The 27,736-nt window shown below is 44.5% G+C and overlaps 1 protein-coding gene across 7 annotated transcripts in view; it reads left to right on the forward strand.

Annotated features, from left to right (window-relative positions):
- Window positions 1–27,736, forward strand: part of HECW2 (HECT, C2 and WW domain containing E3 ubiquitin protein ligase 2) — a 246,969-nt gene that overhangs the window by 49,910 nt on the left and 169,323 nt on the right. For all 7 annotated transcript variants that reach the window (XR_005586030.1, XR_005586029.1, XM_039493848.1 and 4 more), the window contains exon 2: window positions 25,747–26,097. Coding sequence is in view for 5 of the 7 variants with exons in the window: in XM_039493848.1 (XP_039349782.1) it covers window positions 25,806–26,097 (292 nt within the window). In the remaining 2 variants the exon portion in view is untranslated. The remainder of the gene's footprint in view (window positions 1–25,746; window positions 26,098–27,736) is intronic.

A 27,736-nucleotide genomic window follows, 5' to 3' on the forward strand; every position in this document is an offset into this window, starting at 1 on the left:
ACCTTATAATGAGGATGATAGTATCAGATATAAAGTTGAATTGTGGAGACAAAGGTAGTTGGATTTGTATTTATTGGCTATTGAAGGGATTCCCCTGAGTATAATTTATGAATTGTATGTCCAATTTGCAATTGGATAAAAATGAATTAGCTTTGATTACAACCTTCCATATGAAATACATTTTAATAACTGCCAAAGAACTTCACTTAAATCCACCTCCTTTAAGTGGCAATAAAATTTGTTTACCATTCATGGATGTGACATTGTCCCTGAGCAGTGTCTGCATTGGCACAACTGATTACCCGCAGTTGGAAATGAGACTGCAGTGAATAAGCAGGGTCTCTGGTAGTAAGTAGTAAATAATATTACTGTTTTCATTCATTCAAAGTAATTGTTTTAAAAAGCAAACTACACTTTTTGGATCTGCCATTCATGTTTTTTAAATACCTAAGTACTTTCTCTGCAGTTAGCTAGTCTCCAACTGCTGCCTCAGTGCCACTGCCCTCTGTTCCTTATGGCTGTGCGTTTTATTTCTTCTAGCCAGAGGGGGAGAGAGAAATGTTGAGCTGCTCTTTTGCCGTCGAAGTGGTATATATCAGTCTTCATAATCGCTTCCTGTGGAAAAAGCCACAAGAGTAGAAAAGTTATTTGGGAAGCTCTGAGTTGGCATTTATGGAGTTCCAGAGGTGCCATCCCTTTAAAAGTAGGAGGGAGTTGCAGGGAATGTAGGGGGCAGCAAATATCCTGACAGTGACTGAGAAATCCTGTTGCTTTTAGGAATTAGGAGGGCCAGTCCTTTATACTGCTTCTTAGGCCTCTCCTTTTCTCTGGTAGCTTTGTTTCCTACTCACAGCTGCCCTGCACTGTGATCTAAGCTCCTTGGGAGGGAAGAATGAAAGGGGCAGAGAAGGATTCCACACGAGTGAGTGTATGCAGGCTCCTAGAGTTACTTCTAATGAGCAAGTAGAGTGCTATCCTTTTGTTCTGGCCTCTCTTAAGCTCCTTTTGAGCCCTAAAATCTGTCAATAGGACCATACAACAGTTGATACATAGTAAAAAAATGATCATTTTGAATGTGAGTTTGTGCTTTCCCAGCCTGCGGCATCATACTCTCACATGCTGGTTGCTTTTTCTGTTTTTCATCCCCTTAATAGCAATCTTGGGATGGATATGTTTGAGACAGACTGTGACCTAGCATCAAAATGCTAAACTGAGGGCAATAGCATCAGTACTTGCAGGGGAATTCTGCAGCACAACCAGTTCACTGCAACTATACAAATGTGCTTTTCAATGTCATGAATACTGTACATCAAATCTGTGGTAGCAAGAGGTTTGATTTTTAAAGTGAAAGTGTATTACACTGAGTTTGTCATTGCTACAGGGTGCGTTATCCGAGGTAGAGCATGTTAATAATTCTGTGTGGAGTAGATGCATGAAGGGTCAAACGTAGCCATTTAATAGTAAAGGAACTTTTATTGGTGGAAATATGAAAGACACCCTAAGGAAGCAAAATACCAACTGAACACTCTGCCAGGAAACTTTAAGAGAAATGTAGGCTTAAACATGGTGGCTACAGTCATGGATCACTTCACTTCACCTCTCCGGGCTTGGCTACACTTACAAGTTGCAGCGCTGGTGGAGGCTTTCCAGTGCTGCAATTACACCCCGTCCACACTTGCAGGGCACAACCAGCGCTGCAACTCCCTGGTTGCAGCGCTGGCTGAAAACCCATCCCGGCAGGGGTATAAGGAGTGCAGCGCTGGTGATCCAGCGCTGCTCAGCAGGTGTGGACACTCACCAGCGCTTTAATTGTCCTCCAGGGAATAAGGAGGTATCCCAGAATTCCTGTTCAGCCACTCTGCTCATCAGTTTGCACTCTACTGCTCTTGCCTCAGGTGACCCGCCCTTTAAATGCCCCGGGAATTTTAAAAATCTCCTTCCTGTTTGCTGCAGCCAGGTGTGGAGTGCAATCAGTTAATCTTTCCAGGTGACCATGCCTCCACGTGGCAAACGAGCCCCAGCATGGAGCAATGGCGAGCTGATGGACCTCATCAGTGTTTGGGGTGAGGAATCTGTGCAGGCACAGCTGCGCTCCGGCCGTAGGAATTACGATATCTTTGAGCAGATATCAAGGGCCATGCTGGATAGGGGCCATGATCGGGACGCACTACAATGCAGGGTGAAAGTTAAAGAGCTGCGGAGTGCCTATTACAAAGCCCGCGAGGGGAATCGCCGATCCGGAGCTGCCCCCATGACCTGCCGTTTTTACAGGGAGATGGACGAGATACTTGGGGGTGACCCCACTGCCAATCCCAGGATAACGATGGACACTTCTGAGCAGGCTGGGGGACAGGAGGCGGAGGCGGGGGGGGGGGAGGAAACGGCGAGTGAAGCTACTGGGATGGGGGAAGACACCCCAGAGTGGGCATGCAGCCAGGAGCTCTTCTCAAGCCAGGAGGAAAGTACCCAATCGCAGCAGCCAGCAGTTGCAGAAGGACAAGCAGAGGAGCGGGTTACCGGTAAGCGGCTTTTATTTTCTGGGTGGAAATGTTTCTGGAGAGGAAGGGGGGTTATGGCTGCATGCATGCCAGCCTCTAGATGTGGAATAGCCCGTTGATGTGGTCTATCACGTCGCGGTAATCTGCTTCAGTTATCTCAGCAAAAGTTTCATCCAGAGCGTGGGCAATATGCCTGCGCAGGTTTATAGGTTTATAGGCAGAGCCACTGTGTCCCTTGTCCCAGTGACGGTGACGCGTCCGCGCCACTGTGCTGCCAGTGGTGGGGGGACCATTTCTGAACACAGGCAAGCCGCATAGGGTCCCGGGCGGAATCCACATTGCTCTAAAAGAGCCTCCCGCTGTTCCCTAGTGACTCGTAGCAGGGAGACATCTTCCAGGATTAACTCCTGTGAAAAATGTTGGGAGACTCTTTAGTGAAGAGATAGGAAGATAAGATCACCCCTGCAGCTGCATCTTCACTCAACCCCTCTAGCACTCCAGATTACCCGAAGCAACCAGCTCCCCTCTATCACTCAAGCCCCACTTCTCCCTATATAAGCACCCCTCACTCACCATTTCGTGGCTTCTGTTGTGTTATGCGTGTGGGGAAAAGAATGCTAAAGTGAGAACTCCCTCAGTGTAACAATTCATGTCTGGAGATAGTGGCTACAATGCTGCCCGTGTTAAATGTTGTCATTTCTGTGTTTCTACAGTGACCTTGACTACTGGACTGCCCAGATGTTCAACATCACAGAGGCTTCAAAATTTGAGAAAAAATCCCCGAAAGAGCAAAGAGGACATGCTGAAAACTGTTCTTCATCACTCTGCTACAGAGAGAAAAGAATTGAAGGAGTGGAGAGAGAAGGAAAGCATGATCCGCCAGAGACATTGGCGTAGAAACGCTGTGGCAAAGAGGAAAAGCACAAACCAGCTGCTAGAGATCCTGTCGCGCCAAGCGGACTCTCTCCAGGCTATCGTAGCCATGCAGGCAGAGCAGTCCCGTGCTGCCCCACAGCCCCCCCCGTCCCAAAGCTTTTTGCCTTGTGCCCCAATGTCAGCTCAAACCACCTTTCCCCAGCATCCAGGTTCTTACCACCACCAGCTGCCTCCAACACCTGTACGTTCACCAACCAGCCCTGATACCTACCACCCTTACCCTCTGCATTCAACCCCCATCACCATGCAGTATATGCACCCTGAAGTGCAGGATTCATTAAACAGCAATCCAGACAGGACATATGCAAACTTGTGACTGTACAGTTCACCAACCCACACCCCTGCCCTCTTGTGTTCATGAAATGTTGTGTGTCTGTCTGTCTGTCAAGGAAGTTTTTTTCTTTTCAATAAAACAATTCTTGGCTTTGAAAATAGTCTTTATTATAGCAGATAGTGAAAGATACCTTAGCCCAGTAAAGAAAGAGGCACTGCAAATCATTTTAGGGATAATAGAATAACAGTGTAAACAGTGCAATTCACTCCCATGCAAGGCAGCAAACATTACTGTTGGCTTTCAGCCTCAAATTCTTCCCTCAAGGCATCCCTAATCCTTGTAGCCCTGTGCTGGGCCTCTCTATTAGCCCTGCTCTCTGGCTGTGCATATTCAGCCTCCAGGACTTGAACCTCGGTGGTCCATGCCTGACTGAATGTTTCACCCTTCCTCCACAAATATTATGGAGGGTACAGCAAGCGGATATAACCGCGGGGATGCTGCTTTCCCCCAAGTCTAGCTTCCCATACAAGGATCTCCAGCGGGCTTTTAAACGCCCAAAAGCACACTCCACAGTCATTCGGCACCGGCTCAGCCTGTAGTTGAACCGGTCCTTGCTCCTGTCAAGCTTCCCTGTATAGGGTTTCATGAGCCAAGGCAGTAACGGGTAAGCGGAGTCTCCAAGGATCACAATGGGCATTTCGACGTCCCCTACTGTGATCTTCCTGTCTGGGAAAAAAGTCCCTGCCTGCATCTTCCTGAACAGGCCACTGTTCCGAAAGATGCGTGCATCATGCACCTTTCCAGGCCAGCCTGTGTAAATGTCAATGAAACGCCCGCGGTGATCCACAAGCGCCTGGAGAACCATAGAGAAATACCCCTTACGATTAACGTACTCTGATGCCAGGTGGGGGGGGGAGCAGAATAGGAATATGCGTCCCATCTATCGCCCCTCCACAGTTAGGGAAACCCATTTGTGCAAAGCCATCCACAATGTCCTGCACGCTCCCCAGAGTCACGGTCTTTCTTAGCAGGATGCGATTAATTGCCTTGCAAACTTGCATCAAAACGATTCCAACGGTCGACTTTCCCACTCCAAACTGGTTCCCGACCGACCGGTAGCTGTCTGGAGTTGCCAGCTTCCAGATTGCAATAGCCACCCACTTTTCCACCGTCAGGGCAGCTCTCAATCTTGTGTCCTTGCGCCGCAGAGTGGTGGCGAGCTCAGCACACAGTCCCATGAAAGTGGCTTTTCTCATACGAAAGTTCTGCAGCCACTACTCGTCATCCCAGACTTCCATGACGATGTGATCCCACCAGTCAGTGCTTGTTTCCCGAGCCCAAAAGCGGCGTTCAACGGTGCTGAGCATTTCCGTGAATGCCACAAGCACTTTAGTGTTACACGCGGCAGGAGAATGTATATCGATATCATCGTCAGACTCCTCACTGTCACTTTGGAGCTGAAGGAATAGCTCGACTGCCAAACGTGTTGTGCTGGCGACACTCATCAGCACAGTCCTCAGCAGCTCGGGCTCCATTTGCCACAGAAATCGCGATTCACACAGAGAGTAAAACAGAAAGACGCTCACAATGGCGCCAAACGTTGCCAGAAAGAGTGAATGCTGGGATGTGAAGCGATGCACCACGGGGCGTTGGCACACAGGAAGCGGAATGACCCGCACACTTCCTTCCCCTTCCCACAATACTCAGTGCCAAAATGGGACGAGGTGCTCTGTGGGATAGCTGCCCACAATGCACCTCTCAATACAGCGCTGGAAAGTGCTGCAAGTGTGGCCACACTGCAGTGCTGGTAGCTGTCAGTGTGGCCACACTGCAGCGCTGGCCCTACACAGCTGCATGACCAGCGCTGTAACTCCCAGCGCTGCAACTTGTAAGTGTAGCCAAGCCCTCCGTGACTGTTTCCCCACTAAACCATTTGTTTGTCTTGTCTGTTCAAATATTAACCTCTGTACAGAGGCAGAATAAGGTTTCCTGGTGGGCTAGAGCAAGTGTGGGGGGCCCTCTCCACCCCTTCTGCCTGCAGCTGTGTCCATATTCTGCCTCTTCTGTCTGTGGCCCTTTCCAGAGCCCCACCCCTTTCTGCCTCTTCCACCCAGGATCCCCCTTATTCCGCCCACCCCACAAGCGGGGGTCTGGGTGCTGGGGCTTCCCCTACAAGCCCCTAGGGCTTCTGCAGGGGACCAGGATCAGGGTGCTGGGGCTTCTCCTGCCTTGCCTGCCTGGTGCTTCTGCCGGAGAACGGAATCAGGCATGGGAGCTTCCCTTGCCACCCAGGGGCTTTTGCTGGGGACGGGGTAGGGGCACTGGGGGCTTCCTCTGCTGGGGACAGGGTCGGGGGCTTTTGCCGGGGAGGGGGTTGAGGGCACAGGGGTTTTCCCCACCCCAGCTGCTGGGTGACAGAAACTGGGGGCCCCTCCAGTTGACCAGGGCCCGTGGGCCCAGTGGCTAATCTGTCACAGTTCCTGCCTACAGAGACAATCTCTTGCTGTGTGTTTGTACAGCATAATGAGGCTACTGCAAAACACCATAATTATAATACATACATAACTTCAATTCATAAAATGGATGTTTTTCATGAATTTCAGGGTATATTATTTGCTTGTCTCCAATTTATTCTTGCTGCTTGTGCAGCATTTATCTGGTGAGTGGACAGCTGATACGCTGGAGACCTGCAGTTCTGAAAATACTTGAGCAAAAGAGCCAGGCTGTCTGAGAGCTGTAACAGACTCTCATCCTTTGTGGAACAGACAAAGAGGAGGATGTGTAATACACATTGATCCTGAGCTGTGGGTTATATAAGAACATTAAGATTTCAGGCAGTGTTTCTATAGTTATATAACTAATCTAGATGGTTGGGTTACAATGGCATGTGTTTCATTTAGGGCTTGTCTACACTGGCAAGTTTTGTCACCAAAAACTACCTTTTGGGGGCAACACAGCGATAGCATACACACTGCAATGGGACTTTTGTCGAAAAAAAATGCCCAGTTTTGGCGACAAAAAACTTCCACCCCTGTGAGAGACTTCTGTCTTTCCCCCTCCCTTTATTGCCGACAAACAGCCAGTGTAGACACCATACCTTATTTTTTAAATTTATTGGCCTCCAGAAAGCGTCCCGCAATTCCCATGCTGCCGCTCTGGGGAGTATATGGGGAGAGGAGTCTGTTCAGTGACAGATGGTGGTGTGGCTTTTATAATACTGTTTAGAAATTACCCTTATAGGCTCAGTTCCCCTCCAAAATTGGGTTCTAAACTTCAGAAAACTTGTATGAACTCTGGTCTGATTTTATTATCACCTGAACTGAACCTTCATCTTAAATGCCATATTTGGGGTCGGGAAGGAATTTTCCTCCAAGGCAGATTGGCAGAGGCCCAAGAGGTTTTTCGCCTTCCTCTGCAGCATGGGGCACGGGTCACTTGCTGGAGGATTCTCTGCAGCTTGAGGTCTTCAAACCACAATTTGAGGACTTCAATAACTCAGACATAGGTTAGAGGTTTGTTACAGGAGTGGGTGGGTGAGATTCTGTGGCCTGCATTGTGCAGGAGGTCAGACTAGATGATCATAATGGTCCCTTCTGACCTTAAAGTCTAAGAGTCTATGAGCTGCGAGTGACCTGTAGGAATCGGGACACACGTGGAGAAATTTCTCGAGGCTTGTGCGATAAGGGCTATGATCGGGACATGCAGCAGTGCAGAACCAAGATAAAGGAGCTGAGGCAGGCGTACCATAAGGTGCGAGAGGCAGGGCTGGTAAGAACATAAGAAAGGCCGTACCGGGTCAGACCAAAGGTCCATCTAGCCCAGTATCTGTCTACCGACAGTGGCCAATGCCAGGTGCCCCGAGGGAGTGAACCTAACAGGCAATGATCAAGTGATCTCTCTCCTGCCATCCATCTCCATCCTCTGACGAACAGAGGCTAGGGACACCATTCTTACCCATCCTGGCTAATATGGACTTAGCCACCATGAATTTATCCAGTCCCCTTTTAAACATTGTTATAGTCCTAGCCTTCACAACCTCCTCAGGTAAGGAGTTCCACAAGTTGACTGTGCGCTGCGTGAAGAAGAACTTCCTTTTATTTGTTTTAAACCTGCTGCCTATTAATAGGTTGCTGGTGCAACCTATTAGGAGACCTAGGTGGTTGCCTAGGGCACTACCATTTGGGGGGGGCATTTTCTTCCGTGGCAACCGCAGCGGCTGGATCTTCGGCCGTCCTGGTCGTCGTTGGCATTTAGGTGGAGAGAGCTGGGGCAGGGGGGCGCGGGGAGGGCCTCTTGCAGCAAGTAAGGGGGTGGGGGGGTGGCACGCAGGGGAACTCCCTGCTCCAGCTCACCTCTGCTCCGCCTCCTCCCCTGATCACGCCGCCCCACTCTGCTTCTCTCCCAATCAGGCTTGCGGTGCCAAACAGCTGATTGGTGCCGCAACCTGGGAGGCGGGAGAAGTGGAGCAGCGATGGCTCCCTGGGCTGGGGGGGAGCTGTTATGGGCGGGGTGCCTCAGGGCGGAGCGGGGGTGGGGTGGGGAGCTGCCGCAGGGTTCGGGGAGGGAGCGGAGCTGAGGTGAGCTGGGGTAACCCAGAGGCTGAAATTCTGGATGAAGTGGCACTAGAAGAGAATGTGGAGCTCCCAGCGGGGTCACCCAGTGGGGCAGGCAGCCAGGAACTTTTCTCCACTCCAGAAGTGCTCCACGAGGAGCAGAAAGAAGATGAGACGCCGGGTAAGTTGCTGTGGCTTGTGTAGGGAATTGAAAAGTGGGAGGCAGGTAGTGTTTTATGTCAGCTGGACATAGCCGTGTGTAGCCAATCTGCATGGCCAAGCAGGGTGTGGATGGACATAGAGACCTGCATGGAATCCTCCAGAGACAGGCTCTGGAAAGTTTCCAAGAGGTACTTGTTAATCCTCTGCTGCAGATTCCAAGAGATTGCAGCCTTGTTAGTTCCCCCATTGCAGGAAACTGCACCATGCTGTTTAGCAATCACTGGAGCTGGGACCAAAGTGGCACATAGCTGAGCTGCATATAGACCTGGGTGCAAGCCACAAGCATGCAGTAGTTGTGCCCTGGTTTCCCTGCTTACTCGCAGCAGTGAGATGTCAGCCAGCAGGTTGGCCGCCTGTGAAAAAGTGTGTGATAATTTTAGAATGAGTTCCCTGCAATTCTGCCGGAAGTCAGGACAGAAAAGAGAATGCAGCATTTGCTAGGCAAGCGACAGAGTGGATAATAAAAGTTATGGAGGATCAGACAGAGATGCTCAAGTCTTTTGATACAGTTGCAGACAGAGCAGATCCGTGGTCGACCTCCACTGCAGCACATGCAGATGCACAATTCTTTGCCAACCCCACCCCCATCTATGCCCACACATTCCTTTTCACTTCACAGCACTCCCGAGTTTCCCCATCACTCCACCCCCTCTCACAGCTTGCACAATGATAGCTAGAGCTACACACAGTTGTGAGGTTCTACCCTTTTTAACAATGAATAAAGGCTAAGGTATTTAATGATGGTGTTTTTATTCTGTGTTCTACAAAAGCGTGTAGCAAACAATTCACTCTTCTAAAGCATTTTCTTGCATGAATCTTGGGCCCCAAAATTGTGCATGGATGCACCAGGGAAGCAACTCTAAAGCAGACGTGTTACTTCCCCTCATTGTCAAAGTGGTTCCTCAAAGCCCCTCTGATGTTAATAGCAGCCCTGGGGGCTCCTCTGGCAGAACCTAACATCTGGCTGTTCAAACTGTGCAGCCAAGCGCTCTGCCTCAGTGCTCCACACCTGAGCAAACATTTCACCCTTAGATTCACACAGATTATGGAAAGTGCAGCACGCAGCTATGACCACGGGAATATTATTCTTGGTAAGGTCTAGCCTGCCACTGAGACACCTCCAGCGAGCTTTCAAACGGTCAAAGGCACATTCGACTACCATGCGGCACCTGCTCAGCCTGTTGTTAAAATGCTCCTTGCTGCTGTCCAGGTGTCCTGTGTAAGGTTTCATGAGCCAGGGCTGTAAGGGTTAAGCTGGGTCTCCCAAGATTACTATGGGCATTTCCACATCCACGACTGTGATCTTGTGGTCTGGAAAGAAAGTCCCCACCAGCAGCTTTCTGTACAGGCCACTGTTCCTGAAGATTGCATGTGTCATGCACCTTTCCAGACCAGCCTGCACTGATGTCCGTGAAACGCCCCAAGTCATCCACAAGCACCTGCAACACCATAGAGAAGTATCCCTTCCTATTGATGTATTCAGAGGCAAGGTGGTCTGGTGCTAAAATTGGAATGTGTTTTCCATCACTCGCCCCACCATAGTTAGGGAAACCCATCTCTGCAAAGCCATCCACTATTTCAAGCACATTTCCCAGAGTCATGGTCCGCCGCAGCAGGATGCGATTTGTTGCCCTGCACACTTGGACTAATACAGCCCCAAAAGTGGACTTCCCCACTCCAAATTGACTTGCAACTGACTGGTAGCTGTCTGGATTCGCCAGCTTCCACACAGCGATTGCAACACGCTTCTCTACTGAAAGGGCAGCTCCCGTTCTGGTGTCCTTCCGCTGCAGGTCAGGGGACAGCTCAGCACATAGCTCCAGTAAGGTCGCTTTACGTATCCTGAAGTTCTGTACCCACTGGTCTTCATCCCACACCTGCGTCACAATGCAATCCCACCAATCAGTGCTTGTTTCCCTAACCCAAAGTCAGGGGAGGCTCTAGGCATTTTGCCGCCCCAAGCACGGCAGGCAGGCTGCCTTCGGCGGCTTGCCTGTGGGAGGTCCCCGGTCCCGCGAATTCGGTGGCAGCCCGCAGGAGGTCCGCTGAAGCCGCGGGACCAGCGGACCCTCCGCAGGCATGCTGCCGCCCTCGCGGTGACCGGCAGAGTGCCCCCCGCGGCTTGCCGCCCCAAGCACACGCTTGGAGTGCTGGTGCCTGGAGCCGCCCCTTCTCAAAGTGATGGTCTACTGCAGGGGTGGGCAAACTTTTTGGCCTGAGGGACACATCTGGGTATGGAAATTGTATGGCAGGCCATGAATACTTAAGAAATTCGGGGTGGGGTGTGGGAGGGGCTGAGGGCTCTGGCTGGGGGTGTGAACTCTGGGGTGGGCCAGAAATGAGGAGCTCAGGGTGCGGGAGGGGTCTCCAGGCTGGGGCAGGGGGGTTGGGTGTGTGTGGGGGTGAGGACTCCAGCTGGGGGGGCAGGCTATGGGGTGGGGCTGGGGATGAGGGGATGGGGGTGCAGGAGGGTGCTCCAGGCTGGGACTGAGGGGTTCAGAGGGCAGGAGGGGGATCAGGGCTGGGGCGGGGGGTTTGGCGTGGGAGGGGGTTGGGGTGCAGGCTCCAGGCAGTGCTTACCTCAAGCAGCAGCATGTCTCCCTCTCCGGCTTCTACGCGGGGGCATGGCCAGGCGGTTTTGCATGCTGCACTGTCTGCAAGTGCCACCCCTGCAGCTCCCATTGGCCTCAGTTCCCAGCTAGTGGGAGCTGTAGGGGTGGCGCTTGGGGCAGCCTCTGGCTGCCCCTGTGTGGGGGAGCCGGAGAGGGGACATGCTGCTGCTGCTGCCAGGAGCCGCACAGAGCCATGGCATGTGCAGAGCGGGGGCAAGCCCCCGACCCTGGTCCCTGGCTAGAGCGCTGGAGCAGGGCAAACCCTGGATCCCGCTACCCGGCGAGAGCTCGAGGGCCAGATTAAAATGTCTGAAGGGCTGGATGTGGCCCCTGGGCCGTAGTTTGCCCACCCCTGGTCTACCGTGTGCAGCTGCTCTGTGAATGCCAAAAGCACTGATAAGGTTTGGGGGGAACCCGGCGTAGAGGGCGGGCCCGAGTTCCCACCAAACCTCCCAACTCCTGATCAAACACAGGAGGAACTGACCTGGACTGTGGCTTCTACCAGAGGGAAAGGTCTCTGGGCTGTTTTCTGACCCACAGGGCAAATCTGTGAGGCGAGCAAATCCGCCAATAAGCACAGGACCCACCAAGGTAGAGGAGGAACTTTGTCACAATAGATAGGTTTTTTTTAAATACACATGTATATATTTTTGCTGTACAATATGCTTTTCCCTTAGGAGAAAATTTCAGGCAGTCTAAATTATATGGTGGCTTTGTAATGAGAGCTGGTGTTTAACATCTGAGCTGAGTCATCAAACTCATGTCATCTGAGAACTGAAGGAAACAGGATCTCTCTGTCCCTGCTTTATGGAATCTTTATGGTTTTATAGCAAAACTTTGACACTGTAATTTTAAAGTTATTTTAAAGTATCCAGAGGGGGTTTCCAGAAGTAAATTCTAATGTTGCTCTTCATTTACTAAAGAGCTGAGAAGATGAGTCAGCAAGAAGAAAACATGGTTTGTTTTTTCAGTGGTAGGGACAAACCTCAAAGTGAAAGCAACAGAAGAAAATGGACCTGATTTAGACAAAATAGTACTTCTGTGTTGCTATTGCCTATTCATATTCAGCTGTTCCACGTCCTCTGTATTATGAGTGGGGTTGGGAAAGAGAGAGATGGAAAGTGTGTGTGTCTGTGTCTGTATTGTATATGGGTAGCTTTCCCCTGATTTGTTTCAGATTGACAGAGGAAAAATAGAGTGGGGGGACCTAGATAGGATGTGAAGAGTGACTCAGAATGACTTTGCTTTATTATAGTAAAGGAAAGCTATAGCCAAACAGAAGGAGAACACGTTACAGAGAAAAACATTAGTTTAATGAAGAGTAAAAAGCAATCACATATGTAAAAAAAGATGAGAAGAAAATAAAAAGAACAAAGGGTAAAATGGCTAGGACACTAGTAAAACGAGGAAGAAATGTTTTAAAACCAGGAGATCAAAAAGAGAGACCAGAAATTGGGGCATCCCTTGGAAAATTTTGCTCTTATTTGCCTGGTACAATTAATTTATTTAAAAAGGCAACTAAAATATTTTAGTTTTACCATCACTGTTATCATCATGGTAAGGTTGAGCAAATTGATTTTTGTGCATGATAAATTTTCATTATGGTTTTTTCACTTTGCTTATCAAGGAATGCAGTATCATGTCCACCATGGTTTCTGTTTTCTAACTATTTAACTGCAGAAAGCCTATCATTAGATTCTTTTTAGTATTTCTGCAAACACAGAGCCAAACCATCTCCCTTGTACCCCTATGCAGGAAAAGCTTACATGAAACTCCATAAGTTTTCAGTCATTGTTTCCATAAAATTATTCACCAGGTGGTGTAGAGTTTGGCGCACAGAACTAGCGGATCCCCACAGACCCGTTTGTAACCAGCATTATCTGGGTTCAGGCCCTAAGCCATTGCACTGCCTCCATGCACGGACACTGTAGCGTATTGGTCCCTGGATATTGGAGAGACAAGGTGGGTGAAAGAAACTGGTCCAAAAAAAGATTTTACATTGGTGAGAGAGACAAGCTTGCACAGAGCTCTTCTTTGGGTCTGGGAAACTAATTCAGTGTTGCTTTGAGTTACCCCCTAACTTTGAGTCCTTTTTCCAGACCTGAAGAATAGCTTTGTGTAAGCTTGAAAACTTGTCTCTCTCACCAACAGAAGTTGTTCCAATACAAGATATTATCTCGCCCACCTTGTCTCTCTGTGCAAGGACGGCTGTTAAAGATCTTTTATTTCTATGAAAAGAGCTCAGACGCTTCCTTTTTTCAGGTGCAGGCTCAGTTGCACCGATTACCAAACATGCAAGGGGAAGTCTGGCATTTTACCTGCAAATCACTTTGGGGGCCTGCTCCTAGGTGCATTGGGGCATGGTGCTTCGTAGCTTTAGGGCACTAAAGGACCTACACACCCTGTCTCGGGTGCCTTTGGAGAGTGGAGTAGCCCTGTCACTTGAGCTATCCTTTTAAGCCTCACTGCATGGCCATCGGTCAAATATTTGTATAGCTTTTTTGTATTTATTGTGATTCTCATTGGTTGTAATCTTGAAACTACCAGCACACTCAATTCCACTTCACTATCCAGATTTCAAATGAACTGCTGTATGATGAAATGAAAACCTGTAACTCATTATTGGGGCTAAAAAAAGACAGAACTTTAACTGAATGGCTTGTTCAGCATAAATAGCTGAATAGATCAGTCTAATTTTAATTTGCAGAGTGGGATAAATTAAAAGTCAAGACAGGATGCAGTAAAGTTCATCCTGGATGGCTCGCATTAACTGACCTAGAGAGAAATTTGCCATTGCACTGAGGACTTTGATAAGTCCCTTTGCTCATCTTAAACGCCATGGTACAGTGGAAACACACCAATATTAACACAGGGAATTCTCCATGCCCTCTGCTCTAGTGATGGAATCTCCATGCCAGCTCTCCACAGACCAACATGCAGGATGGTACTAGGCATTGTCCAAGAGAAGGGCCACAGAATTCATTATTATACGTATCCAGTGGTCCAGTTCCCCATTCATGTGATGCAGCAACCTCAGACCATCGCCTCATGGCCCTGCAAATGTCATACTTCAAGCTACACTTGGATGAAAGGTTAATCTAAAGATAACATTTTGGAAATTTAGTGTTACTTAAGTTCCTTCTGTACTTCCTGTTCACCTTGGGGAGCGATGCTTTGGATGGGTAGAGGCTGTTCCAACATCATTGTGCCTTTTAACTGCACATTGAAACACTGTTCAGTACTGGCTTTGGAGGAAAAGTGTCAACGGCACTATTCTTGGAGCAGCTGAGTAATTTAAATCAGTGGAGAGTGGGATGCCATAATTTACAAAGCACATTTAACGTTAGCACTTTTGTCAGGAACAGAAGCTCTCCACTTGCGCTGCAGTTTTATGTCCTGGGCAAGACTTATCCAGCATACTTCTGTATGGGTTTTACTTCAATCATCTCATGTTGCTTGTGCTGTACTCTTCACCTCTTCCCTATACGTCGGTAGTTACTAAAGTAAGAGGCAGTAGGAATAGTACTTAGTGTTTATTATTCAGAGTGCTTCACAAAAGGTAAGTAATTGTTATCCCTGTTTTACAGACTCTTTTACAGAGCTAGAGCTGATAAGTGACTTGCTAAGGTTACACAATGAATCAGTGCCAGAGCCAAGAATAGATCTTGTGTCTCCAGATTGCCAATGCTATTCCCTTATACACTGGATTTTTCTGTCTCCTTCATTAAAAGAATTAATGAAAAAAATTGTATAGTCCTGTTCTCAATAGAAGACTATTTTGCTGATAGTTTTTTAAATCAAAGAATATTGATTGTTTGCACACATAGAATGGTATTGGCTTATTTCTGTCTTACAGGCTTTTTTATAATCAAAAGATTTAAAAAAAGAACACATGATGGTGCTTTGAAAAACATTCAGTTCCACATACTTAGAAATTCCTTCATCCAAAAAGAATTTGGCTTATGCTGATACTTTTTTCTGAGAATAGCAGGTTTATTGGGCTCTTTAATAAGCATAGCTTTGGGCTAGACTGCTTTTCAACAATATACCAATAATTGTCTTGTCTTGAATATTCTCTGCAGCTCCAAGAAGTGCATGCCATGTCCTACAATAAGCAAATCTGGGTTCATTGGAGGGAAAACATGCCAGTCAGTATAGTTCTTGAATTTAACTGGCTTGTCTACTGAGGAATTGGATGAAAGGATTTATATTTCAAACAATCGTTACTATCTTTCAACAATGTAACTTGAAATTTAGTCCATTTAAAAAAAGAATTAAAAGCAGTTTAAGATATTTCATCTATCACTGAGTCCCTGTCAATTTCTGAAGTTTACGGTTAAGATTTCCTATCTCAGCATCTTTTTCTTCTCCATTACTGCTCTATAACAGACTCACACAAATAACAGAAGAAACAGGACTGACTATTCAGTGCAAACAATGAAATTGACCAAGCACAAATTACTATCAGAGACACAAAATAAACTGGAAAAAATAGAGAAATAAATTTCTCCCTCTAATAGCTTTCAGTTACCATTATCTTCGGTGTTACTTTAACAACATTAGATAAAGAACTTTGATACAGAAGCCATTTTTAAATTGATGACATCTTTCATTTTTCCATGGTTAGTGTTTCTCAGGCTTCCTTAGGATTGTCACAATCATATTTTTTAGTTCCAGTGTGTCATGGCCACTATTCTTGTGTATGCAAATCAACAGGATAACGTGTTTCAAATACAGAATCCTGTTACTGGAAATTCATGCAGTAATGATAGGGGGGTGATAAACCATTCAGTCTGTTTTTTAAATCTCATCTCTGTTTGCCACAAATGGGCTGATAACTGTGTATGATTCCCAAATGTGTTTTAGAATGCCTTTTACATCTGACTGTTTGGGATATATTCCTCGCAAACACTCAGGGAGTAGGTTCTAACCAATACTGTACTGTTCACTCTTTCCCATATTTTAGTCTGAGAATCTCTTATTTCTCTACCTGCCATCTGCTCCCATGTACTTTGCATTTAGATAATAAAGTGGTTCTTAATCTTTTCCATACCTGGGGACCCCCTTTTTCCATACTGAGACCACTCTACATCTGGGTGGGATCCCACTACCATTTAGCAATGTGGGGAAAAGCAGGGTGCCTGTGAACTCTTGACACTTGTAGAGTCGTGAACTTAGGTTGAAATCCTGTGTTATCATCCAATTAACTCCCTCTTGGAGAACAAGAGGCTCATCCCAGCAAGGCAGGGAGACAGAATGCAAAATGTTGGGCTCTTGACTTTAGCAAAATGGCCAATTCCATGGCAGAGGTCCTGGATTCTATGGTGCATTGGAAAAACTTCAGATTCCCTGGGTGCATATTCACAGTGTCTTGATTTGAGTTGAATGGGACAGTTCACACTTCTTACGATTATTGTCACATAGAGAGTTGGTGAGTTTTTGTCCCAGTACTTCTGACTCCTAATCGTCTTCTCTTCCTGCTAAAATATATTGCCTCCCTTTAAAAAAAAGTTCTTTCTCTTTTCTTAATGGCTGTTAGAATATGTAGACTAGATAAGTCTCTTGATAGGGGGCTGCGTTGACACAAACTTATCAGATTCTTTTGGTGCAGTCGTGTGGCTGGGTGTGACAAGTTTCCTGGTGGATAGGTCTACACTACACTACAAAGTAGGGGTGTGTTTCTTCCGCTCTTGTACACATCCTCAGGCTACCTCTCATCGAGCTGGCATGAGTATAAATAGCAGCATCGCTGAGGTGGCACAGGTAGCAGCAGTGCAGGCCTGGCTGGGCTGAGCTGTGCTGAGTACATACCTCTGGAAAACAATGGCTGTGTACTTGGCATGGCTCAACTGCGCCTCCGCTGCTGCTACCCATGCTACTGCAGCTATGCTGCAATTTATACTTGTGCCAGCTTGATGGAGACTTAAAGAGCATTCACATTTAGAAATCTGAGAGAATGAACTGACTAATGGTACTTGCAATCCATTCACATATCCCAGTGCTGCTTTGTCTTGTCAGCTGCAATGGTAACCCTTTAACCTCCATATCTCAGAGGTGAGCCCTGCATTTTAACACTATAATATGAAAATTGCCATTTCTTGATACTGGATTGGGAAGTCACAGGTTATATCAGGCTAGAAGAATCAGATCATGGCTATACCAAGGTGGAAAGGCCAATACAACTAGCTGCTCAATCAACACTGGGAGGGGGGGAACAATTCCTTGGGGGTTGTAAATAGCTAATCTTTCTTGTTATCTCAGTCATGAGATACCATTTTTCACTTGATATCTTGCTTTTACATACTTGGTTGGATAGGAAGCATCTTATTTTGTGAACTTAAGTGTCAGCTTAAAATCAGGGAAAATTTAGGCTGACTATCAGGGAAAGAATCCTAATAATGAGATGTATTAGACCATAGAATAGCTTTTTAGAAAATAGTGGAAATTCAGGTACTTGGGACACTGAAAATTGGTCTGGTTAAAATACTGGACAATGTGCCGTCAGGTATGTCAAAGAGAGAGACCAAGGAACGTATGTGTCTTTTCTTTCCTTTATTTCTGAGACACATTTGCAAGGAAAAGAAACTTTTATGTAAACTTCACCTGAATAAGAACCTAGATCCTCCAGATAATTACATTGCATGTCATGAATTTTGCTGGGAGAGGATGAGATGTCTGGTGACAATTCTAAGCCTTCCCTGAGAGTGACGTGGGATTGTGAGTTGCCTGTATGGAAAGGATATTGTGCCAGAAAAATTGCACAATGGCATGGACAGCCGTGTGCCATTGTTGGTTGTGAAGAGAATTGCTGCAGCAATAGTCATGGCCAAAAAATGGAAACACGGAGGTCAACCAGATGTCTTCAGAAGAGATAGGAAAGAGGAATTGTCTGCTCTGTTAGAAATCAACGGAAGTGGAATCTTTATAATGAATATTTGTTACAGTATATTAATTTGAATATGTACATAGAAGTGAAAAGGGTTTTTGTGCTGCAAGGATGATCTGTTTAGCACCAGATGAGAGGGAAGCTCAGCAGCTACCCCCAGCCTATTAAGGAACAGAATGACTGCTAATGACAGTGGCCATGATCCAGAATTTTGAGGGTGGGGTTGAAAATATTCAGAGGATCCCCAGACTTTTCCTATTCCAGCTGGCTTCAGCAGTTGCCGGGAAAGTGAAAGAAAATGCCTGGTTTAAATAATATTTAAACAATATTGTAATGTTTCAAATGAAAAGGTTTTTTTAATTAAAAAAGCTTTTTTAGAAACTGAAACTTTTTGCAAAAATGATGCTAAGAAGTTCATTTTTTGCAATGACTCTCAGCCCTCTTTCTAATATAGTTTTTTTATCAAAAACATTATCAAAAATTTTTTTTTCAAAAAACATTTTTGGTAACATTTTCAATAATGTTTTAGGAAAAAATATTAAGCAGAAATTGCAAAAAACTTCAGGAAAACAGTTCAGTCTGGTTCAAACACTGAAAAACAACAACTTCTGTATTTTCCCTGGAAACATGTTTACATTTTTCTGCCAGCCCATTCATACCCTGGCATGGCCCTTTTACTTAAAATTTCTGTTGTTCCACCGATAAATCTTTGTACTAGGCAAAACAACATTTTACAGTACAGAAGCCAGCATGTGTATTTTGCTCTGTGTGTTGTATTTGTGACTCCTTATCTCTAAAATTATTTGCATTTGCTTATCCTTTGGTGGAAGGGAAGGGTGGGGGGAGAGGGAGTGAGAGACTCCAGACATCCTTTTTTGGGGGTCTGTCACCTATGTTCCTTAATGAGGTTCAAACACAGAAGCACCTTGTTGTGGATGAAGTTGTTCTAGAGAATGGAGAACCCTCCCCTCACTGTACCTAGGGTTCAGGATGCTGTTTTACTCATCATCTTCCATGCTGACTCTGTATGTGACGTTGTTCTGTTCATTGGAAAGTGAAAAATTAAATAGGCTCATCTTCACTTCCGCAATGCCACCACCTTTCATCAGCCCAGAGAGCTTATCTCACAGTTGTTTCCATACTGAAGGTTTGTATGGTAGCTCAGAGGATGACCAGCTGCATCTCTGGGCCAGCACTTCAACAATATATTTTGAGTAACAACTGTGGGAAGAATCTGCAGTCCTGCCGACAGCCTTAAGCCGCCTAGGAGATCCCTACATAAACAAGAAATGATTCACTGTTATGACTAAGATGAAGGTGGCAGTATGTGAACTCAAAGGTTTTTTTTTGTTTGTTGTTCATTCTACTGATGTTTTCTCTTCAATCATACATCTGGTTTTGAGATTCCCAGTCTTCCATTCATATTTTTTAAATTATTTAATATTTGTATGTGGAAAAGACATTGGTATATGACTTTCCTTTGCTATGAAAACTAAATCAGATAACTTTTCCCCATCCATATTTTTTTTACCTATGAAGGTGAATTTTAAAAAAACTTTTACTATTCCAAATTGCTCCCTTTCACGGTCAGTAATTGCAGCTTATGTTTATACCCTAGATATTGTTTTAAATCTAGATATAATCCTGAATTTGTCCTAGGGGAATTTATGAAGAAATCAATCCTACTTCTTTCTGATCCTCTGTGAAATATTTAGGAAGACATTGATAGTCAGATAAGCAGTGTTGATGCTACTTTACACAGGTTTCAATTTTAATTGAAAACCTATGTGAAACATGCAGCTGGTTTTAGTTCTTGCTAATTTCTCAGTTGCCTTAGAATAAAAGGCATATGAAATTTATTTCCATACTGAGACTTGGCTTCACTAAACACTGCTCCCTCTCTGATCTGTTGATAGCCGAATAAATAACTTGTCCACGCTGGGCTGGTACTTAATAAAATTTCTGCTCTGGTCCTTCTTAGACAGTGGTATTCCACATGTCACGTAAAGGAAAACTCATGCAGTGAATTATATATGTTGTCCTCATAGGGCAGTATGGAGTGCAACTGTTGTTTAGTGGCATTTAGAAGAAAACTGAAACGGGAGGATAATTCTTATTTTCAGCCTCTGTGTGGATGTATTGATGAATCAGTACTCCTGGGATTTTTAAAGTACAAGTAAGGTCATCAGCTCCTCTTGGAGGGAGGGAAAATGCACAGGTGCATCTCCACCCAATTTTAGATTGTTTTTATTCCATGAGGAACAAAAGCAGTGACCCTTTCCCCTCAACCTCTGGCATGTACACTTGTCATGGTTCTGGTTTTGGGACAACTTTGTTTTCTTGTTGGACAATAAATGTGAGATTCAGGTTGCCTTACGCAAGTCACGTTAATGAAAATCTACCCAGCCTGCCACATATATCTCAGTGGCAGAATGTTCACCAGTATCCAGCTCTTTGATGCATCATCTGCCACTTCTTGGTGTCATTCTATGTAAAATGGATGAATGAATTTTAAAAACAGCCTAACTGTGTAAAGGGTAAGATATAGAAGCATGTGTTTAGAGGTGGGTGTTTTTTTGTTTTTGTTTTTTTGGCAGAGTACTTGGTTTGAGGATAGGGGCTCATTTACAAGTGAAGCTTTCTGTCTGTTGCAAATTGATTTTGATTACTTTAAATTGCAGTATTTATTGGAATTGTTATTTAAGTCCAGACTTTACAACACCTATAGTTCTTGGGCACATGAACTGAATCAGAGAAACTACCAAGTTTTTAATTTGTGGTGGTGATTTTGTTTTGTTTGTTTTTTACTTAGAGATGTTTTACCAGAACAACAAGAATTAGAGGAACTTTGGCAGTTTTAAAGGACATAATTTTACTTTTCCCAGCATGCTTTATCTGTGTCTTTATCTCACAATAGAATACACGTTAAAGCTTTTTTGAATATTTATATATCACATTTATCTACCATGTATAGATTTTCTGCGTGGTCCCAGCAGTATCAGTGCTACCGATAGTTTGTTGTAAGAAGATAATGTTATTGTAGAAAGCAGTGGACTTCCTCCTCCAGAGACTTTTGTGCTTCAAACAAATTTCTGCCATCTCTGTTGCCAAGGCTTTATAATAGGGGTGGGGAACCTGGCGTGTGGCAAATCTCTGCGCCATGGCCGGAAGCCCCAAACCTCAGCACTCCAGCCCCGGTTTCCGGGTGGAGAGGTGATCAGGGAAGCTCTGCTCACTGCCCCCACCCGCAGCGTCGGCTCAGCTGCTCCCATTGGCTGGGCCAGTGGGAGCTGTGGGGGTGGTGCCTGCGGGCGTGGGTAGTGTGCACTGCGCAAAACCGCCTGGCCACCTCTCCACCTAGGGGCCGGACATGGTGGCCGCTTCTGGGAGCAGCGTGGAACCAGGGCAGGCACGGAGTCTGCCTTAGCCCTGCTGCGCTGCCAACCAGGAGCCGCCTCAGTTAAGCACCATCTGGCCGGAGCCTGAACCCTAACCCTCTACTCCAGTTCAAGCCTCCCCGTCCCGCACCTTAACTCCCTCCCATTAGTTGTGACCAGGAGTCCGATTTTGGAGCAGAACTCCTGGTCAAAAAGGGATCCTGGTGGCTCTGGTCAGCACTGCTGACCGGGCTGTTGACTGTCTGGTTGGCAGCGCCATTGCACCGCACAGAAGGTCTGGCAGGCTCCCTCCTAGCTTCCGTGCTGTGTGGCTCCCAGGTTGAGAAGCAGCCAGCATGTCCGGCTCCTAGCCTTGGGGGCAGCCAGAGGGGTCTGCGTGCTGCCACACCCACAGGCGCAGCTCCCATTGGCTAGGTCTGGGCCTGGGAGGAACTAGCACGACTCATGAGCACTCAGCAGGCGGCTGTTGAGGGGTCGCATGGTGCGCGCCTCTCCCGCTGCTGCCCAGCCCTCTTCTCCATGCTGGGCTTGAGCTGCGGCGCGTACCCTGCTGCGACCTGCGGTCTGTCTGTCGACCCATCCTCAGCACCCAGGAGTTTGAGGTATGTGTATCCTTGTCTCCAAGTGCTGGGAATGGGGCTGCACTCCCACCGACCTTAACCTCTGCATGTAGACAGCATTATGTCAGTGGGAGAGCTGCTCCTGCCAACATACCTACTGCCTATCGCAAAGGTGGAATTATTAAGCTAACAGGAGAGTTTTCTCCCGTAGGCTTAGAGCGTCTTCACCAGACGTGCTATAGTGATGCAGTTGCTTCGGTGCACCTGTACCGATGCAAGTTTGTAGTGTGTAGACCTGCCCTTACTTGTAGACATTTGGAAAATATTTAATTTTCCTAACATTCACTAATGCATACAGATACAAAATTATTTTACCTTGTTGATGTCAGAGGCAGAGTATGCATGTACATTTCAGTGAAATCTGTTGATTCATGCCATTAACAATAAAATCTCTGAGTAAGGCATAAACAAAGGTCACAGTTATTAAATATCTTTTTATCTTACCCCTTTTGATACTGAGTGCAGTACAATGCATGATGTCTAGGTTTTCTTTTTATACTTTCACTTTTTTGTTTTTAAATTTTACTCTTTGCTACTCCAGTAACTTTTTCCCCAAAGTTGAGGAAGATTTGAAAAAGCTGCAAACAGCAAAAAGAAACTGTAATTCTGCCAATCTGAAACTTTTTCAAAGTTGAGGAAGTTTTGAAAATGCAGGTGGCCAAAGGAAAAAGGAAAAACAAAAATTAGTGGGCGTGGGAGGAAAGAATGCATTCTGTGGATGAAAGGAAAAACGGGAGGAGAAATAGGAAAAAACAAAAATAAGAAATTTGGAAATGTGGGGGAAAAAAACGTTTAAAATCTGAAAGCTCTGATTTAAAATTTTTTTTTTTGACAAACAAAAGTTTTGGCAATAGTTTTTGGCTTTGAAAAATAGCCATTTTGGGGGAGGTGCAGAGGGAGTTTCAAGTCATAGTTTCAAGTTGTTTAGTTCTAGTCATAGCCAAATTCTAATGTGGATATAAATATTTATCTATTCTCCATTCACCCTTTGAAGTTTTAATAGAATATATATTTTTCAACTCTTGTTCTACAGCATTGTATAGTGTGGTTGAATTGCTGCTTTACTTTACCTCACAGGTGACTGCATTTTAGTGTTAAGTGAAGAAATACCAATGTGGATAGTATTTTGTGATGTTTTGTAAAATCCTGAGGTAAAAATGTAAAATAATATTACTTTTGTTATAACTAATATCATGTAGTTTCTTCCTTTCTAAAATAAGAGTCCAGAAGCCTTTGTGAAAAAGCCTGGAGCTCTAGCTGTGGTGGTGGTGTTGTGTTGTTGTGTTTTTTTTTTTTTTGCTTAATAATTACATCTTTGACTACTAGAGAGAGTTTCTGTTTAATAATGCAGCTGTAAGACACTTGAGTGAGGGCTAGCATACTGTGGGTCTAATCATAATTATAATACTATGGAAGATGGCCAACAATCATAATCCATTTCCAGTGAGCTTTACCTCATTTTAAATTAAAAACTTGCTGCAAACAGGGAAAATCACAGCAGGTGACATTCAGCACTGCCAGGAAATGTTTGGGTTATTTTAAGAAAACAAAAACACCCATATACGGTAGCTTAAGGCTAGAGGTACGAAACCAGGACGAAAGCTCAAGAATAATACACAGGTATCTGTAAACGTGTTCAAAATATATGCATTTAAAATTAATGATGAGATCTGTTCTATTCTGCCTGCAGCAGATGTCCTTCAAAGAGGACACAACTGTGATACAATTGACCTTGTCTATGGTTAACTTGTAAAATGGTCAGATACCTTGCCATAGTGGATGTGATTGTTTAGAGTGTGAGAAATTCACACCACAGTCTGTGCATGGTAGACTATGTAGTTGTCTGGGTTTTTAAAAAAAATAAGGACCGCAAATTTTAGTTCATTGCCTTATGGAAGTGCAGCACCTTTTAGACTACTTTACATTAATTCTTAATTGTTTGACTGATAATCCTTTTTGTTAGCATACATTCAGTTTTCTTCTAATGGAATAATTTGTTTTCACTGCAAAACTGTCTTTCCCTGGTGGAAAGAAACTTATTTATTGCTAGTATCCACTATGAAAATAATCCTTGCTTGGTTGAAATTATCCATTCTGTTGCAATTTTATTACATTACTTTGAACATTTTAAGCTAATGGATATCCACGGACCATGTTTGCAGATCATGGATTGGATGCAGATACAAATTTTATATCTGCACAGGGGATCTATCCATACGTATCATTTGCATTGATAAATCACTTGCTTGCACAAAACCCCTTTTACTCAAGTAAATGCAGCGTGCTTCATTCCGTTCTGAAAAACAAAGTTTTGGTTGGTTGGTTGTTCAGTGCCAATATGTTGTTTGGATATTGTACAAAATGGAAGTAGTATGTTGTATGGAGAGATGTGAAAGTGAAGAGGGAGACTGTCTATGGAGAGAGAGCCAGACATGAGAAGAAGCTCATGGAACTAGCCAGCCCTGTTTTTGCTTACTAGCTACTCATTTACCAGGCAGTTTTCAACAGACATGACCTGATGTAAAGTTACAGAAATTACAAATTCTTACAGCTATCAAGTGCGTCTTCAAATCTTGGATTTCGAGTAATGTAAGATGCTGCAAAGAATATACCTTGGCTCTGTTTAACACAAACACCATTCAGAGTGTGTTAGAGGTCAGTCCCAGGAGGTAGACCTATATAGTATCTTCTGGTCATGATCACCAAAGGAATATCTGACACAGCCTACTTGCAGTTCCTTTCACAGTCTTTGCCTCTTACTTGCAAAATATTGCATAGCTGAGTTCTTGTAAGTGTGCAGGGTTTTTTTTATATTAACTGGGTTAATACCATGTTGGACATGTCCTTTGTGGAGAAGACCTCCTTCTGTTATCTATTCCAGATCAGATGGGAACCACTGAATTCATGAGGTGTCTATTCTTAGACCTGGTCAAAAGGGAAAAAAAAGCGAATTGGGCAGATACAGTGACATAGGCTAATTGAACCTCAGCCCTTACCCTTAGAATACCTCACTCAAGGAATTGGCATATTTGTGCATGATCTAGAGAAATCTTAGAACCCATAGTTTTCCCTCTTAGATTCTTCTATACTTTTAAAAATTATTTTTATTACAAAATAACTTTGTTGTATTACTTCACTATGGTGTTATGTGCTTGCTAAAGCTATATACAAATCCTATCTAATGTCTGTATTACTGTGGAACTGTATTACTTTTTTGACTCCTTAATTAAAAAAAAGCTTTATAAAATACTACTAGAAGCTATTTATTCTAAATAAAGATATACTGTTGTAATTGTTTAGCTAAAAGAGGACTTTGTTATCTCCATGAACTCTGAGCCTGTGTCAGACTTAATCCACTTATTTATCAGGGCTAGTACTAAATCTCCATTGCTGGATCAAGGATTTTTTTTTTTTGGTTTCTGCTTTTTTCTAGTCTGTGCACAGCAGCTCCTGGTTTGTTTCTTGGTATACAAATTTTAATACAAGGTGTATGTTACATTTTGAATGCCAGCAAGACTGCCACAAGTAGTTCATGCAATGTGCCTCAGTTTCGGTGTATTTAATAGTGTATTTAGATGGCTGTAGTAGTAGATTAATGAACTATGAGCTTTATTTCGTCCATATGAGACTACTGTAGGGTCAATCCCAGATGAAGAAACCTTTAAACTAAGTTGTCTCCATGTGGAGCTTGATCCAATATCCTGTCTTTCAGCTCTAACACTTCATGCCTCTCTTTGTTCTTTGCAGATCCCTAAGTGAGAAGTTTTTTTATGTAGACTGACGAGAGAGAGAGAGAGAGACACACAATGGCAAATTCAGCCAGAGAACATCTGCTTTTTGTGCGACGACGTAATCCTCAGCTACGGTATACTCTGAGCCCAGAGAACCTGCAGAGTCTGACATCTCAGGGCACCATACCTGAGAACATGAACTTACAGCGTGCCAACAGTGACACTGATCTAGTGACCTCTGACAGCCGCTCTAGTCTGACAGCGAGTATGTATGAATACACCCTGGGGCAATCTCAGAACCTCATTATTTTCTGGGATATTAAAGAAGAAGTTGACCCAACAGACTGGATAGGACTTTATCATATAGGTGAGTCAGAACCATTTCTTAATTTTCTGTGGTTTGTGGTCCTTTGCCACCTCTTCTTGACTTTCATTATGTCCAGTGGTGCACATAAAGATAAAATATGAGATGAGACTGTTCAAAATTATTCTAAAGCTTTCTCTTTCCCTCTTGCTTCAATGAAATGTGAAAATGTGTAGCCAGTTAATGTAGATCTTGGATTCCATACTTACCTCCTTGATGGTGGAATGCTGTCGTCTTAGACAACAGAGGCTGTATGCACACACAATCTTCCTATTTCTATCTTTAATTACTGTTGGCTGCGTTACTGGTGGCTGCATTACTGATTTGGAAATTTAGGGGGTGGGTTTACGTATTCCAATAAATATTCCAAAAGAGATGCACAATCAACAGAGCTGTTAGCTGTGCCGCTCTCCCATAAACTCAAAAGAGGTGCAGAGGAGTCACTTCTTTATCTCACTCAAAGAATTTCAGATATATTGTCCCATTAGCATGGTGGTCCTTTCTGAAACTGTGACAAATTAATGGTAACTTGGTGTTTACAAAATACCCATTGTGTGCCAAATGCTTCTACCACCAGACCTAATATCTAGCACTTTTTTTTTCACTTTAATGTTTATAAGTAGGCAGTCACGACTTCTTCCAGGATTCATCTTTATGGTTTTACAGGAAAAGGTTTTCTTAGACTTGTAAACAGTAATTTATTATTTCTGGCCAGGTGGATTTTCAGCATTTGTGAAAATGTATTTTGTATAAATTCTTGAAGCTGACTGTTGCACACTAAAATGTAAAGAATTACATCTGTATAAACAATAACTCTTATTCATGAAAGGCATATCCCTCAGAACCCCTCCAAAATAAATAAATCACTACTTCCCCCCTCCCCCCCATGTTACTCCCCTTTTTTTTAATAGTACTCAGCCGGGGAGGGAAATTTAGTGTAGACAAGGATCTAGCTGCTGGATCCCGTGTTGCCACCATTTTAGTTAAATCACAAATCAAATAAAGAGAAAACATGTCTGAAAACTGGAACCGTGTCCATCTTAGAACTAACACCAGTTTCTTACTCAATATCCTCACTAATGAAATGTTATTTAAATAAAGATCTCATCTTGCATTCATTGAAGTTGGTAAGTTTTCCCATTGGATTCAGTGGCAGCAGTATCAAGCCCTAAACTATTCCATCCTCCTGTCCAGTTATTCAGCTGTCTCCCAAAATGGTCAAAGAGCAATTTCAATCTGGCTCTAGAATAAAGAACTTTTCTGCTGTGTGTCTGCTGAGCCTCCCAAAATGCAAAACAAAGGCACAGACCGGCTCTAGCCTCTGCTGAGAGAGCAAACAAACTCAGATTGCCTCCTCTGAATTCAAAACTCCAGCATGTTACAGTGTAGTGCAATAGTGTATAATATCCATCATGGATTTCTTATCTGCTTGTGTTAAAAGTGAGAGGAGGTCCAGCTACTTTTTTTTTTTATTTTTATTTTTTATTTTTTTTTTATTTTATTTTTTAACTGTTTTCCTTTCTGGCACTTTAAATCTTTCAGCACTGGATGCAGCTCCTTACTGAGGTCAAAGAGTGTTTTGCTATTATTAAAACAGAAGCAGGATCTTAGCAGAATCTTTCCTTTAAAACTTGTTTATATT

Source organism: Mauremys reevesii, linkage group 11 (genome assembly GCF_016161935.1).
Source record: "Mauremys reevesii isolate NIE-2019 linkage group 11, ASM1616193v1, whole genome shotgun sequence".
Classification (NCBI taxonomy): Eukaryota; Metazoa; Chordata; order Testudines; family Geoemydidae; genus Mauremys; species Mauremys reevesii.